Below are 14,410 nucleotides of genomic sequence, written 5' to 3'. Positions count from 1 at the left end.
TAAAAAATCCTATGTCATCTATGAAATTGCTAACTATATTTTGCGAAAATGCCCTTATACACTTGATATAACACTTTCTTGTATTTTCAACCAATGTTTAAATAATGGATAATTTCCCATTATATTAAAAAAAAAATCTAAGCTTATTCCTATAGCAAAGAAAAAAAGTGGGAATAAAATTAAAAACTTTCGTCCTATATCTTTAATGTCAAATGTTGGAAAACTTTTCGAAAGAGTTTTAGCTGATTAACTAGACAGTTTCTGCGATGAAAGAAATATTATTCCTAATAACCAATTCGGATTCAGAAAATACCATTCCACTGAACACTCGTTACTGGTTCTGAATGATAGAATTGTTCAAAACCTCAGGAATACTCAACTTAGATATGCAGGCTGCCTTTGATTCTATATGGCACAACGGACTAATTTTTAAATTGGTAACGCTGAAATTTTCTGGAGCCTTTATACGAATGGTAGTCAGTTTTCTGAGTTCTAGGACACCCATGATTAATATTGCTTCTGAATGCTCAGAAGGGTTTTCAGTCTTTGAGGGGTACCTTAAGGATCATTACTTGGTCCAAAACTTTTCAATGTATATCTCAATGATTTTCCATTTAGTAACCCAGGAAATGAGTGTGAAGCATTTTTGTATGCAGATGACGCTAAGATATTGTCAAGCAATGCTCGAGCAATACTTCGGGTCGTTATCCTGTTGAAATATCCAGGCAAGTGGCAAATTGTCCGCATAATTTCTATTTAAGTGAGTATCTAAGATGTTTATGTGCATCTCGTCAGTCATTTGTCTACTTATCTGTCCAATTGGGCCAACGCCGGATGCAGTTAAACATTCCCAGACCATTATAGAGGAAACTCCGTGTTTTACGGTTTTTTTTTTTTGTATATTTTGAATCTGATTCCTTTAATGGTTGACGTCTTACATATGGTCTATCCATCGTTTCCAAACACATTGAATTTGGATTCATCACTTCAAACCATCAATTTCCAGAATCAAGAACATTTTTGAAAATGATCTTTGGCAAATATCAGTCTTCGAGAAATATTCTTTTTCGACAGGTTCGAGTTTTTTTTCCTTAAGGCGTCTTCGGATCGTCTGTGCTGATAGCACGACGTTGTAATTTTTTTCTATTTGTGCTCTTATTTGGATTGAAGTTAGAAAGGGGTCTTTTTTGCTAAGCCTTACAAGTTGCCTGTCCTCAGCAGTAGTGGTTTTTCGTGGTCTTCATGGTAAATTCTCAAAAGTGTCATTTTTTTTTAAATAAGCAAATGCATTTCTGACTCTGCCCCGAGAAAAACCTAGTGTTTGGGTTTCTTTTAAAATATTTGTCTTCTTTTGGAAGCACTCCAACATTATTTTCCTCTCAGTTGAGTTAGAACTTTTATTTTTTCCCCATTTTAATGAAAATGTTATGAATTTAAGGTTTTAATGCACTAAAAAAATTAATTTAATTAATTTATGACAGAAAGTCGATCCAAAAACTATTTTCTACCACAAATAAAAAAAGGCTTAATTATATGAGCACTCTAGTCGACTGTTTTTTACAAATGATTCGAAATAAATTACGAGACCTTGCTTACAACCTAACCTTGTCATGTGATTCTTAAAGTAAGATATGGGCACCGCTTTGAAAGAGAATCCTACAAAATTTTGGAATTTTGTAAACTCAAAGAAAAAATCAGATGGCTTTCCAGTTAACTTCACTTACAAGAACCTTTCGTTAGATAAAACTTTTGATATCTGTAACGCTTTCGCAACGAATTTCCGTGAGTCATTTGTTAATAACCCTCAAGAAGTTGATAAAGTTTTTTTTTCATAATCTTTACAATATTTCGCAAACTAGCTGTAATCACATACCTGCGCTACAGAGTATGGTCCTTGATCTTTTATCTGCGTTGAATGATGACTTTAACTGAATTTAAACTTAAAGCTATTGGTTTTTCACCATTTGTCTTAGCTTGGATCAAATCATACCTTGGAAACAGATCCTATGAGGTAAAATTTAGAAATTGTCATTCTGAACCTTTTGTTGCTCAATCTGGTGTTCCCCAGGGAAGCCATCTTGGACCTTTTATGTTCATCCTGTCTATTAACGATGTATCATGTCTACGCTCAAGTGAACTTCTCATTTTTGCTGACGACGACATGAAGTTTCTTAAAATAATAGAGTCCACCCATGATCGTATTCTTTTACAATCCGACATTGATAGTTTCACATTTTGGTGTGGGAAAAATAGCCTCTCACTCAACCCTTTAAAACGCCAGACGATAACTTTTACTAAAAAACGAATCGTTAGTGCATTTGATTATTGTATATCACAGCAAAAACTCTGTCGCGTCTCCACATTTAAACATTAAGATCTTCATTTCTGTTCCAACTTAGAATTTACACATCACATTAATTTTATTGTTAATAAAGCAAGCTCAATGCCTGGTTTCATGAAAAGCTGGGCAAAGGAGTTAAATGATCAATATGTTATTCTTTCTTTGTACAATTGTCATGTTCGTTCTCATCTTGAATATGCTAATTATTGATTTCTCCGATTATAATTTTCATTTGGATATTTAAAAAAAATGCCAACGAGTGCTTCACAACAATTTAAAAGTGGTTAAGTTTAGCTAACAGTGATTGTAAAAATGTTCCCATATTTGTAGTGAATTCTAACAATTTTAATACGTTGTTGTCTTTACTTATCAACTGTCAAATTATCGAAGCTTCAATAGTGGCAATTGCAAAAATAGCGGGATGTTAAAAATGGACAGGTTCACACAACATAAGGGACTTCATTTGCAGTCAATTGCGTAACAAATATTACATATTTCTTTTCTAGTTTGACAACGAACCCTTTTACACAAGTATACATAGAGTATAACGAACTTCATCTTTTAGTTGAATGAAACTGTCATTCTGACATAAGAAGACTTAAATTAATAGTTGGTGATATTTTCCTTGACTAGCTTTCCCATCAAGTTGCCTTAATTGGAAATCATTTTTTTGGCAGCTGGCCAATCAGAAACAAAAAACTTGCCTTACTTTCAAGTCCCTTAGGTCGTGTCAAATAAAACCTTTAATTGGAAAACTATGTTTTTGAACACATTAAGACCCCTAACATTTTATAAATATAAACTGACAAATTTCTTGACAACCCTTAATTTATTACAGACCCTTAATTTATTACAGACCCTTAATTTATTAATTTTGAATCTTACATATAAATGTTCATACATTGCTGATACAAACTTTTTTGAAAAACTAAAGTCGCTGACTTCATATATGATTATTTTAAAAAAATCTATGGTCATGAGTATGTAGTTATCTTAATTAATTTATTTGTTGACAGATCGAAAGTTTTTCACTCCAAAAACTAACAACTTTGAGCATTCCTATTTTTTGAAAACGTCAAAATAAACGTAATTTTGCATCGTTAAATGATTTTAATTTCAAGACAATTTTTACGTTTGAATCATTTGAGTGGTATTATCGTTCCTTGCATGCAAATTTATATGACGAACGATATAAAAAGACAAAATTAGTGGCCTTAAACAGTCCAGTGTGAACACGGTATATGCGAAAGAGTTGCAAACGTCAAATCGATTATCAGATTTTTTTCGGGAATAGTGATTCAAAATTAGGAAGTTTAATCTCGACATTTGTTCCCTTCCACTTTCAAAATAAGATGTTAAATGACAATACAACAAAAAAAAAAGAAGCGTCTTAGTTTTCTATACACATTTATTTATCTATCCAATACTTAACTTATATAATTTAATGCATATGACTTTGTTTATTATTTATTTTATTTTATAATATAAATATTCGTATGAGAGTATATACAGTCAATAATATAATTAAGCGTTTTAAAAGAAAAATGCTTTAAATTTTTCTTAAACATCAAAAAAGCCAACAAAATATTAAAAATTAACGTATAGCTTATAAACTTTAACCTTAAACAATAATGCAACCATCTTATATTAGGTACATAAAACATTTTCTTTAAATATTTTTAACACATTAATAAATGAAATTGTTATAAGATACAATATAAAATGCATTTTTAAATTAATACTTAAAAAAACATACAAATTCATTCAATTCGGTATACACATCAATATTTTCTTAAAATTAAATTCGACAAAACAATAATTTTAGATATTTTAATTTTATATAAATGTACGTATTTCTTTTTATATACAGAATATATTTTTTATATAATTATAATCACAAGCCTGTTTAAATTGTTTATAACACTTTAAGGAGGACAATTTATTTGAAAAAAGTTTAAACAAAAAAATCTATGCATCTGCATATTCAATATCGTCAATATTAACAGTTACATCACTTCCACCTGAATGATCTGATCCGGAATCAGATGATGAAGCAATGTTATGGCTTTGGTCGGATATTGGTACTGGTGGGGGCTTACTCGTACTGGCTATGGCAGCACCTCCTCGTCGAAATGGATTGACTTCTGTGTAAATAGGAAGACGTCCACTAAATTGAGGACTATTTTCGAGATTTTGTGCCATTTTTTGAACATTTGTTAGAGGTTTCGATAGCGTGCTACTCGTTCCTCTCGATGACTGGCCAAGAACATCTGGAAGGTTTTGTGATGTGGACGGTAATTGTGGACGTTGAAGTGTTGTTGATGTATGAAGTTTGGTGCCTGGCAATTTGGTTGCATTCGACGACGGTTGACTAAAATTTGTTGTCGCATAGGCTGGAGGATCTGAAAATATTGTTAAATTAATGTTAAGATAAGATTTTCATTTTTTTTAAAGATAGGTTAAAAAGTTGAATGACAGAAGATTCGAGTAATGACGTAGTAGTAGAAGTGAAACATTTCTCCGCATTTTTAAAATGGGTAAGAAAATTGTGGAAACAAGGTACATACTATCAACACAATAATTGGATTTTGTATTGTCATAAGTACCAATATAAAATTAATAAATGAATGCAGGTTAAAAGCTTTAACATATCCTCCATGCCATTTAAAATGCAAGTTTCTGCGTATTGAAACCATAGACAAGATGATAAAGACGAAATATTCAATTCAAACAAAAAGGTACCTACTTGAGTTTCAAACTTCATTTCATTAACGATAACCTAAATAGGATAAGACAAATAATATTTGTTAGTTAATTCTTTCTATCCAAAATAAATAGTAAGTAAAAGTAATGTCAAAATGTCATTTGTATTCTCTACAAAATTTAATATGAGCCTGAACTAATTGTTATTATGATTGTCAGTTTTCTTGATTGTCAGTTATATTTCTTCCAATAACATTTGACGTTCAAGCATCTTTTTTTTACTCGATTTTCTTTTTCAGAGTTTTACTCTAAGTTGGATAGTAAACAAAAAACAAAAATTTCACGGTTCCTGTCCAAAATCTATTTACAAAACTTTAATTGTATTCACATTTTGACATTCGTTTTGTCGTGATTAAAGCTGCTGCCGAATTTTGATATGTAGTTCTACGAAGTGTTTATTTTTCGTTTGGATTATGGAACGCGCTCAATTTGGCAAATATTCATAGATATATACATTTGACAGTTTGAAAAAGTGTCGCTAGTAGCGTTTATATATAAAATATTGTTTTCTTTTTGGATTTTCTGATCGGATAAACCACAGAACACGTTTTGAAAATATGTATTTTCAATTCAAGTGCGGAACGCGTAATTCAGTGTACGAGATGCGGGCTTAGCGGAAACCAATTCAATGACTACGTTCACATAGCCATTTAATGCTATTTAATTTTACTGTATTAACCACAACTTAAGTTTCTGGAAAATTGTTGGAATATTTTTGTACGAGTCACCTCAAAAAATGAAAAGCATAGACACTAAAAATCTGCAGCATATAAAAATAGAAAAGCACAAAACAAAAAAGAATACAAAAATGTTGCATACCTCTATCAGTTATTGGTTCCGAGTACAGATCACCCATGTCGGTGTGCCTATCTCTAGGCGAAGCGTATTCACATCTCAACAGCGGTTGCTGAACGCTTCCTGGTTCAGCATAAATATGTTCTGGTGGTAAATGTGTTTGTTCCACATCATCTGACCTACTGCCGCTCCCATAACCTCCATCTTCTATTGGAGCCGTTGGTTCGGCATAGATGGGATCACTTGGAGGAGCTGTTGCCGATGGCATTGAGCCTAAGTGCTTCAACATAATGTCATTAAAAGCACCAAAATCTCCTGTATTATCGCATTTTGCTAGAAGATCAGCAATTCCACTGACTAAATCCACGCATTTCTCCTCGCTTATATCTTTTCGCAGGAGACTTTTCGTCGACTCGCTAACTTGCTTATGAATGTGGGGATATTTGTTCTTGATAATTTCCACAGTTTGTTCGATAATCCGTCGTTCATTGATGGAGAATTCATGAACGTGTCTCTTGGAGTTCATGCTGGCTTTTTTCCTGTTTGCACAGTGCTTCGCAGTGAACATGGCTATTAAAGCTAACAATATCAACGTTATGGCCCCAGCTGCTATAAATACCAGTTGTGGAATTTCAGCGTCACGCATTTCGAGCTCTTCTTGTGTAAAGAACTGACCGTTTATTTTTCGTAAATTCCTATTCTTTACACAATCCAGAGTTGTCTTCTGCTCATCGCATACTTCATTGATATACTTGAGAACATTAAACATGGTAGTATTGAAACAGAATTGAAGTTTGTCATCCACTTTGCAATAAGTCTCCGAACGTAGATCCCGATCAGATAATTCTTCCAGCCATGATGTATTACAACTACACAATCGATCTATGGACACTTCTCGAATTCGACATAGAGGGTGTGGCATTTTCAAACTCCCCCGAAGTGGTTTTGTCAGTGAATTTCCATCGAATTTACATGTTACACCCTTGGAACTGGGCTTTTCCAACGTCATATTTCCAAAAATACCAAACATATTGTCTTGAATTGTTATGTTTGACCATTCACGAACTTGCAACCATTCGCTGCCCACGTATTTTATATTGTTCTTGTAAATTGTTGCACTTATGGCTGTAACGTAGATAGCATTTCGTTGGATGTTATCAACTCTGAAAGTAGAAATTAAAAAGAAAATAGTTTTAAAAAAAGGAAACAAAGATTGTTCAATGGAGAATTAAAGGCAATTTTTTGACGTTTCATATCACATTTCCAATAGACGTGTTTATTGAATAGATTAAAAGGGCATCAACAAGAATTTTAGATGGAATAAAAAGAATACTACGCCTTCGACTGCTTATATGAAAATAAATAAATAGGTGGCGCTGTGTGAGATTAATGTTGTCAAGAATAGAGAAGACCTACAATTTTAAGAAGAATCCGAATAGATAATTTGAAGAGCATTTTCTATGACAAAAACTACTCGTGGAGGATTTGTCAATTCCTCGCAAGAGGCAGTGTCCGTGAAAAAACCTTTAAATGGCAGGCAGGGATTAAATCCAAGACCTCTGGTATGACGACCCAACTTTGTATAACATTTTACTACAGTACAATTGCCCATTTTGACATTTTACTTTTGATAGAAAGAATCTTCTACTGGCGAGAAGTATGTACGAACTTATAATTGAAGAAATGGCCACCTTGACAGTTAATTGTTCAACAACTGCGTAACATTGACATTTTTTTGGCATCATCTGTCAACTATAAAAATTGATTTGACAGTTAAGCATTGTAAAGCGGTGATCACATTGGACTGTTTTGAAGAGATATTGTGGCTGAATCACAAACACGCTTCACCTGACGTTTACGAGTTCAGCCAAAGGAATTCAATTCATGCTATCACAATGGAGCTTCGACCTCACGTTTCGTTTGTAAAAAAGAACGTAATGTGACTCGAAATGGATCTCTAGTTCAATTATCTGATCATATACTTTGTCTGACACCTCAACAGCTGTAAAAAAATGTCAACAAACAAAACATTTGCTCTTTGGAGGGATGAAATAATAGAAATGTCATTCAAAGCAACCTCGAAGCAGGCCCACCGTAAAGCCTAACTATAATAGACTTAACCGAAAGTAAGATAATGTCAAAACCGAACGAAAAGTTATCAGAAGTTATCGTCAAAACAAAAAGTAACCATAATGGATTTAAGTAACTTAAGCAAATAACATTTGCTTTAGCTCCAGCCATTTAAATGGCTCTTGCGTAATTGCGCGAAAGTTAGCGAAATTTAATGAAACTGAGCAGAACGTCTGTTATGGTTAGTGACATATAAGGCTGCGTATTGGTTCGTTCCCTTAAGCTGGCCTAAGCTCGGTTAAATCTATTATAGTTGAGCCTTAACGCAGACTAAGCCGAAGCTGAAGCGTGTTTATGATTCAGCCATTAAGATTCCATGATTATATATCATTTATTTAAACGCTGTGAATACCGCCTAAGGATGTTGTATATACTTTACATTTCCCTTTAAATATTTCTTTTAAACAGAGTATTGAAGAATATTTTCCTGGAAAAAATCCTCTTCTGTTATTGAAATAATGTTTGAGAGGCTTTGATTTCAAGAGCATTTTACGGCAAAAGCTTTCGAGGCACGAGTTTTTGAGTTTAACCATCAAATCCATAGAGAATCATTTCTTTGTATCTCGCTTCAAAATCAAAAGAAAATGATAATATTCATAACTCTCTACAATTATCTACAATTTTTTTACAGATGTTTTTTTTCTTAAATTTATTGACTCTTCTTTTACCAATAGAAACCAATTAATTACCTACTTTAAATATTTGACTTACTTGTTTTTTGAAAGAATCAACTCACTAATCCCACTTCCAGATATTGCTTCACTTTCAATTGTTCCAATTTCTGCTCCAGTAATTGCCAGATGTTTGCTGTAAAGCTGTTTGTTAAAACAAAATGTAGGTTAAATAAATGCTTGGACTTAAAATCATCATCAAACAAACCTTTTCTGTGACAGCTCTTGACTTAATAACACCTATCTTACATTCTTCGAACTTAATCGAATCAATTGAAATAACATCAAAAGTTCCACTATTTACTGTTCCAATAGTACAATTGAAAAAACGAATTTCCCTCAATGATGCTTCGAATCTATAAAGATTATCTACATTCGAGGAAATGATATTCAGCTGTGAAATAAACAGAAAAATTCTTTTTAAATTTACTTTTCAAAGAAAATTATTAAAACTGTGTAAACTTACTCTAGCTTTGGCTTTATTAAATGCTTGTTCTTCAATCCTTAAATCATTTATTTCACTAAAAGTACCCTTAACCATAGTATCTTCAAATGCATTGCCATAAATTATCACATCGTTACTCCTTCGGATGCTGAATTTCAATTCACCTGCTAAGAAATAAATTAGCAAAAGCAATCTTATGTAATTTTCTTTTTTTCAAAACTTACCCGAGAATGCACTCGAACGTAATATCACCGATTGACAGTTGACAATTTCAATCTCAGGAAATGGTCCTCGATTACCCTCAAAAGCACCCGAACCAATTTCTATCTGTTCTCCATCAATCATATTACCCATGACCAGTAATCGATTGATCTTGCTATTTTGCAATAAGCCTCTCTCCATCCGTAGACTTGTGTCGGGCGCCAGTTTAATAATAAGAGAAGTAGCTATATCGGGTATGAGAAAATTCGGCCCGAAAATAGGATTGAGCTGAAATGGGAAAAATCAAAATCACACGTATTAATTTATTTTGAATGAAAACAATAATCAAAATAATTTCGATGCATTTATATGTCATTAGGAATGTCCCGGTACCCGCATAATAATATGTACAGTAAATATGTGAGTTTCGACTTAACGAGTATATTAACATAATTGTGTCTTTAAGGTCTGCTGTAACCCCTTTAAAGAAATGAGTCGTTTATCAAGTGTCATTACATCGGGATTTATTCTGATTTGATTTTTGTTTTTGGGCTACGATGTGTGATGTGTCTGTGTGTTACGAGTATATAGGAACTTAATTGATTCCGAAAAAAAGTTTAATTTATTCCGAAAGAATAATCATAGAATGGGGTTTTCAATCGATGTAATAGGGGCTATTTAATATTGTTTCGTTCAGGGGATTAATATTCAAATGATGTTTTTTTTTCTGTTTTTAGAAAGGAACGTGTTTTCTTATTAGTTTGATTATTATGCTAAATAATGAATAGCGAAAGATCGGAATTTTTAGAATATGAATAAAGATGATAGCATATTTAAGTTATTCTTTTAATCGTTTTATTCACACTTAATGGCACAAGTGTGCACATAATTTACGCTATACTGCCAAAAAGATTTGAAAGTTGTTTTAAAAAATATGATTGTTTAAAATTTGAAGAGGATTTCAAATAAAATTTGAAAAAATGTTCTCCGTGTACCTTGAATTTCTAACTGCTTAATTAAGACTTTTTTGTAAACTACTGTTCTTTTTAAAATGAAAGATGGAAAGAACTTTAAACAAATTTCCATCGTTTACTTAGTTTTACATTTTTCCTTAATGTTTAATTAGAGAAAAATAAAATAAAATAAAATGAGAAAATTATAACAAATAGCTTGAATGTAGATTGTTTTGAAACGTCAGTAAATGTATCTAATTTAACTTATTCGCGCATGAATTTTAAAGTTATTAAATTTGTAATAAATGTGTATGCCTTTAAGTACAGTGGCTTTTAGCTTAAATAATGCAGTGTTTTTATTTGCTTAAAATCTAAAATTGTATATACATATATAAATATGTCAAAAGTTTGCAAGAAGATAGTATAATACGGTCTTTATAGAAAGTATTTATATATAGTCGCCCAATAGCTATCTATACTGATGTCTCTAAAATGGACACTGGTGTAGAGGCAGGCTTCTATTCTGAAGTTCTAAAGTTAACCGCATCGCTTAGGCTTCCAAACTACAGTAGCGTCTTCCAAGCGATGGTCTTGGCGGTGACAACAGCTGCTAAAAAGGTATCAATGGTGGCGATACCAGGAGCTGATATCGCCTTTTACATTGATAGTCAAGCGGCAAGAAAAGCTATTACTGCAACTGAGATAAAATCAAAGCTTGTTTCATGCTGCCGCGAAGAGCTTAAGAGCACAACTTTAGACTCTGCTGGGTCCCAGGCCACAGCGATATACTAGGCAACGAGAAAGCCGATGAATTAGCAAGATTAGGGTCAGTACTTGACGTAAGCCAAGCTCAGCTAGTTAGCACCCCTACCTGTTATTTAAAACAGGAAATCTCAAAAAGAATAACTATCAAGGCTGATGAAAATTGGAACCTTCTTGAAACCTGCGGCACTACAAGAAAGCTCTGGCCCTGTTTTAACAAACAAAGAACGAAAAGAATTATGCATAATCACCGGACATAATCTCTTCGGGGATTTAGAAGAACTCTCTAGTACGCCAGGTACGAACCATTCTGAACTTCGTCAAAGCCTCTAAATAGCTTGACTAACTAAACACTTAGGTTTTTCTTATTAGCTTGAGTAGCAATACTCACGGGTAAAGGCATCAACTATCAGCCCCTCAACCTAACCTAAATAGTCACCCATTATTCTTTTTACTCAAATCGTAAAGTAAAAACTTTAACACTCTTCTTAAATTTGCTTTCAGCTAAAATCGAAATAATTATTATTTCAATTTATCAATTTTTGACGTAAATTTTCAACTTCTCCAAGACGTTATTGTAATAGGTCCGATCTGTCAAATTGAAAATTTTGACATTTCTCGACGTTAAGGTCCCCAGTGTCAAAATAAAGAATTTTTAGAAAGATTTCTGAGCTGCATGTGTACGTCCGTACGTTCGCGACGTTTTTTTCGTCGTCCATAGCTCAAAAACCAGAAGAGATGTCGATTTCAAATAAATTGTGTTATGCAAGTTATATAGCACGAAAGATGCAGAAAGAGCTCTCAACAAAATTGCGTAGGTGTGTTTTTTACCATAGCAGTTTAAAAAAAAGTGAACATTTTGGTTAACCCTAAATATCTCACGAACCCAAAACGTTAGAGATTTAAATTAAATTTAATTTTATATATTGTAACGTGATACCAAACCAGTATATTTTTGGAAAAAATATATTTAACAGTTTTTTTTATAAATCAAAAATGCTACAAACAAAATTTGTCACCTCGAAAATTTTACGAATATAAAATGATTTTATCACCAAAACAATTTTGTCCAACAAAAAATAACGTTTTTAAGATATGGTACAATTTTGAGAAATCGAACTGACAGTTTTTTTATATAAAATAAAAACCTAAAGAAAACTTTACTCAAAGTTGGTAAAAATTGAATTTTTACTGAAATATCTTTTCAAGGTTTTGAGATATTAGCTTTAAACTATTTTTATCCTTTAAAAATTATTGTTTTCAACATTCAGTAAAATTTTGAAAAATCGAATTGACAGTCTTTTTTTACAAAAAATAAAAACTTAAACAAAATTTAACAAAAGTTGGTAACAATAATTGATTTTTGACTCAAATCTCTTTTCAAAAATTTAAAATTATGGCTTTCAACTTATTTTAACTTATAAGAAATATTATTTTTAACTTTCGGGCAAATTTTGAGGAAAATCAAATTGACAATTAAACAAAAATAAAAATCTAAACAAAAAATAAATAAAAGTTGGTAAAAATTAATTTTCGACTCAAATATCTTTTCAAAACTTTGAGATATTAGCTTTAAATTACTTTTATCTTTTAAAACATTAATAAAATTTGGTAAAAATTTACTTTCGACTCAAAAATCTTTAAAAAATTAAAAATATTGTCTTCCAACTCTTTTTATTTCAAAGAAAATATTGTTTTCCATATTCAATAGTTTTTTATAAAAATCCAACTATCCATTTTTTCACTAAAAAAATAAAATCTATAAAAAATAGTACGCAAATTTGGTAAAAATTAATGTTCGGTTGTTGATATCTCTCAAATTAATTTCATTTATCCAATTTGTAAAAATTTAAGAAATGCGACTAAAAATGGTAAAAATTTGTTTTCGACTAAAAATCTATTTACCAAAACTGAATTTTCAAACTAAACTATTTCCTTATACGAAAAATATTGTTGGTCATTTAAAAATTATTAATTAAACTTCAACTGACAAATTTTTTAACCCAACACGAAAACCTATAAACTTTAGTGCAAAACAAATCGACAGACGGGATAGGAAGTTATCAGAGTGGGTTGCACCCCAGCCTCTATTTAAATTTGCTTTTAGCTTAAATCGGTATAATTATTATTTGCTGTGTTGGGTTTATCAATTTTTGACGTGAATTAAGTTAGTTTTTTTTTCAAACAAAGGTCGGTCTTAAAAAGTCACGAGTAAGTTAGTTAACACTAAAAACATGTCAGTTCAACCGTTCATCGCAATTTTGAGCGATATTTAAGCAAAAATTGAATCGTCATCAAAGAAAATGAAGCCCGAAATAAAATTTTCTCAGACAAATACATTCAACGTTTATGGATTGGATGGGAAGGCATACTCTTGGAGGCAGCTAAACACGGAGCTCTTGCCCAAAAACTGTGGTACTGTAAAGCACGGGGGAGGTCATGTTATAGTTTATGTCTACATATGACTTCATCAGGTTTCGTTAACCTTGTTTTTATCGAATGAAATATATCGAATGAAATATGGACAATAACATGTATTTGGATATTTTGAAACCGAATCAAATACAAACTACGGAAAAGTCAAACATAAGCCATAATCTGAAACCGTTCAGTCTTGGTTGTTTTGAAACTATCCTCATGTTCTGCAACCGCTTGCTTAATCTTCAGGCCTGAGAATAATTGAGAATTTGTGGAAAAACTTGAGCGTAAAATCAGGAAGAAAAAGCGCTTTAAGAGAGAAGTGGGACAAAATAAATCCCGTTTATGTAAAGAAGTTGGTTAGATTATTACCAAAACTGCTAATAGTTCTTTTTGATATTTTCCTATAAAATATATAAGCTTAATGCATCATTAACGCTGAAAGCCACTGAACAATTTGACATTTATTACATTACATTTACTTTTCGGACAGGAAAGTTTATGGCTTTAGACTTGTAATTTATTTGACATTTTTACACCATCTTTGCTTTATGGCTTAAGATTTGTAATTGAAACATAACTTAAATGTAATTCTTAATAACAAGTCATTAGGTTGTTCAGCCAGAATTTATTATGCCACAATTAACACATCAAAATGTCGTCTCTTGGCTTATTCCGCTGAGTCATTGATTTGTGAACATTTTTCTATGAGATCTTTATTTGAGATATGAAATAACACACTATAAATTTCGAAATCGATATAATTTGGTTCAAGCTAGTCAAAAACGTTGTCACAACCGACAGATTATTCCGTACACAAATATTTTTTGACAAATGTCAAAATCAAATTGACATTTGTCTCTATATTAATACAAAAAAAATGATAACTTATTCATCTTGTGACAACTTTTAGCTTAAAGGATAAAAATAG

The 14,410-nt window shown here is 31.8% G+C and overlaps 2 protein-coding genes across 7 annotated transcripts in view; one reads left to right on the top strand and one right to left on the bottom strand.

The window, feature by feature from the left end:
* The window catches only part of LOC129947427 (E3 ubiquitin-protein ligase highwire), a 125,780-nt gene that overhangs the window by 58,521 nt on the left and 52,849 nt on the right, over positions 1–14,410 (top strand). The gene's annotated exons all lie outside the window — the stretch shown is intronic.
* LOC129947429 (uncharacterized) overlaps positions 3,861–14,410 on the bottom strand; it is a 38,988-nt gene continuing 28,438 nt past the window's right edge. The window contains exons 2-8 of one of the 3 annotated variants that reach the window (XM_056057980.1): positions 9,370–9,634; positions 9,167–9,312; positions 8,909–9,094; positions 8,741–8,844; positions 5,924–7,062; positions 5,088–5,120; positions 4,603–4,743 (exon numbers count right to left, since the gene is read on the bottom strand). In XM_056057980.1, the coding sequence (XP_055913955.1) occupies positions 5,110–5,120; positions 5,924–7,062; positions 8,741–8,844; positions 8,909–9,094; positions 9,167–9,312; positions 9,370–9,634 (1,851 nt within the window). In that variant the 3' untranslated portion in view covers positions 4,603–4,743; positions 5,088–5,109. Of the gene's footprint in view, positions 4,744–5,087; positions 5,121–5,923; positions 7,063–8,740; positions 8,845–8,908; positions 9,095–9,166; positions 9,313–9,369; positions 9,635–14,410 lie in introns of all 3 variants that reach the window. The other 2 variants (XM_056057979.1, XM_056057978.1) reach the window with 2 other exon arrangements.

The sequence above is a fragment of the Eupeodes corollae genome, chromosome 2 (genome assembly GCF_945859685.1).
Source record: "Eupeodes corollae chromosome 2, idEupCoro1.1, whole genome shotgun sequence".
Classification (NCBI taxonomy): Eukaryota; Metazoa; Arthropoda; class Insecta; order Diptera; family Syrphidae; genus Eupeodes; species Eupeodes corollae.
This window is presented reverse-complemented; position numbering and strand designations above follow the sequence as displayed.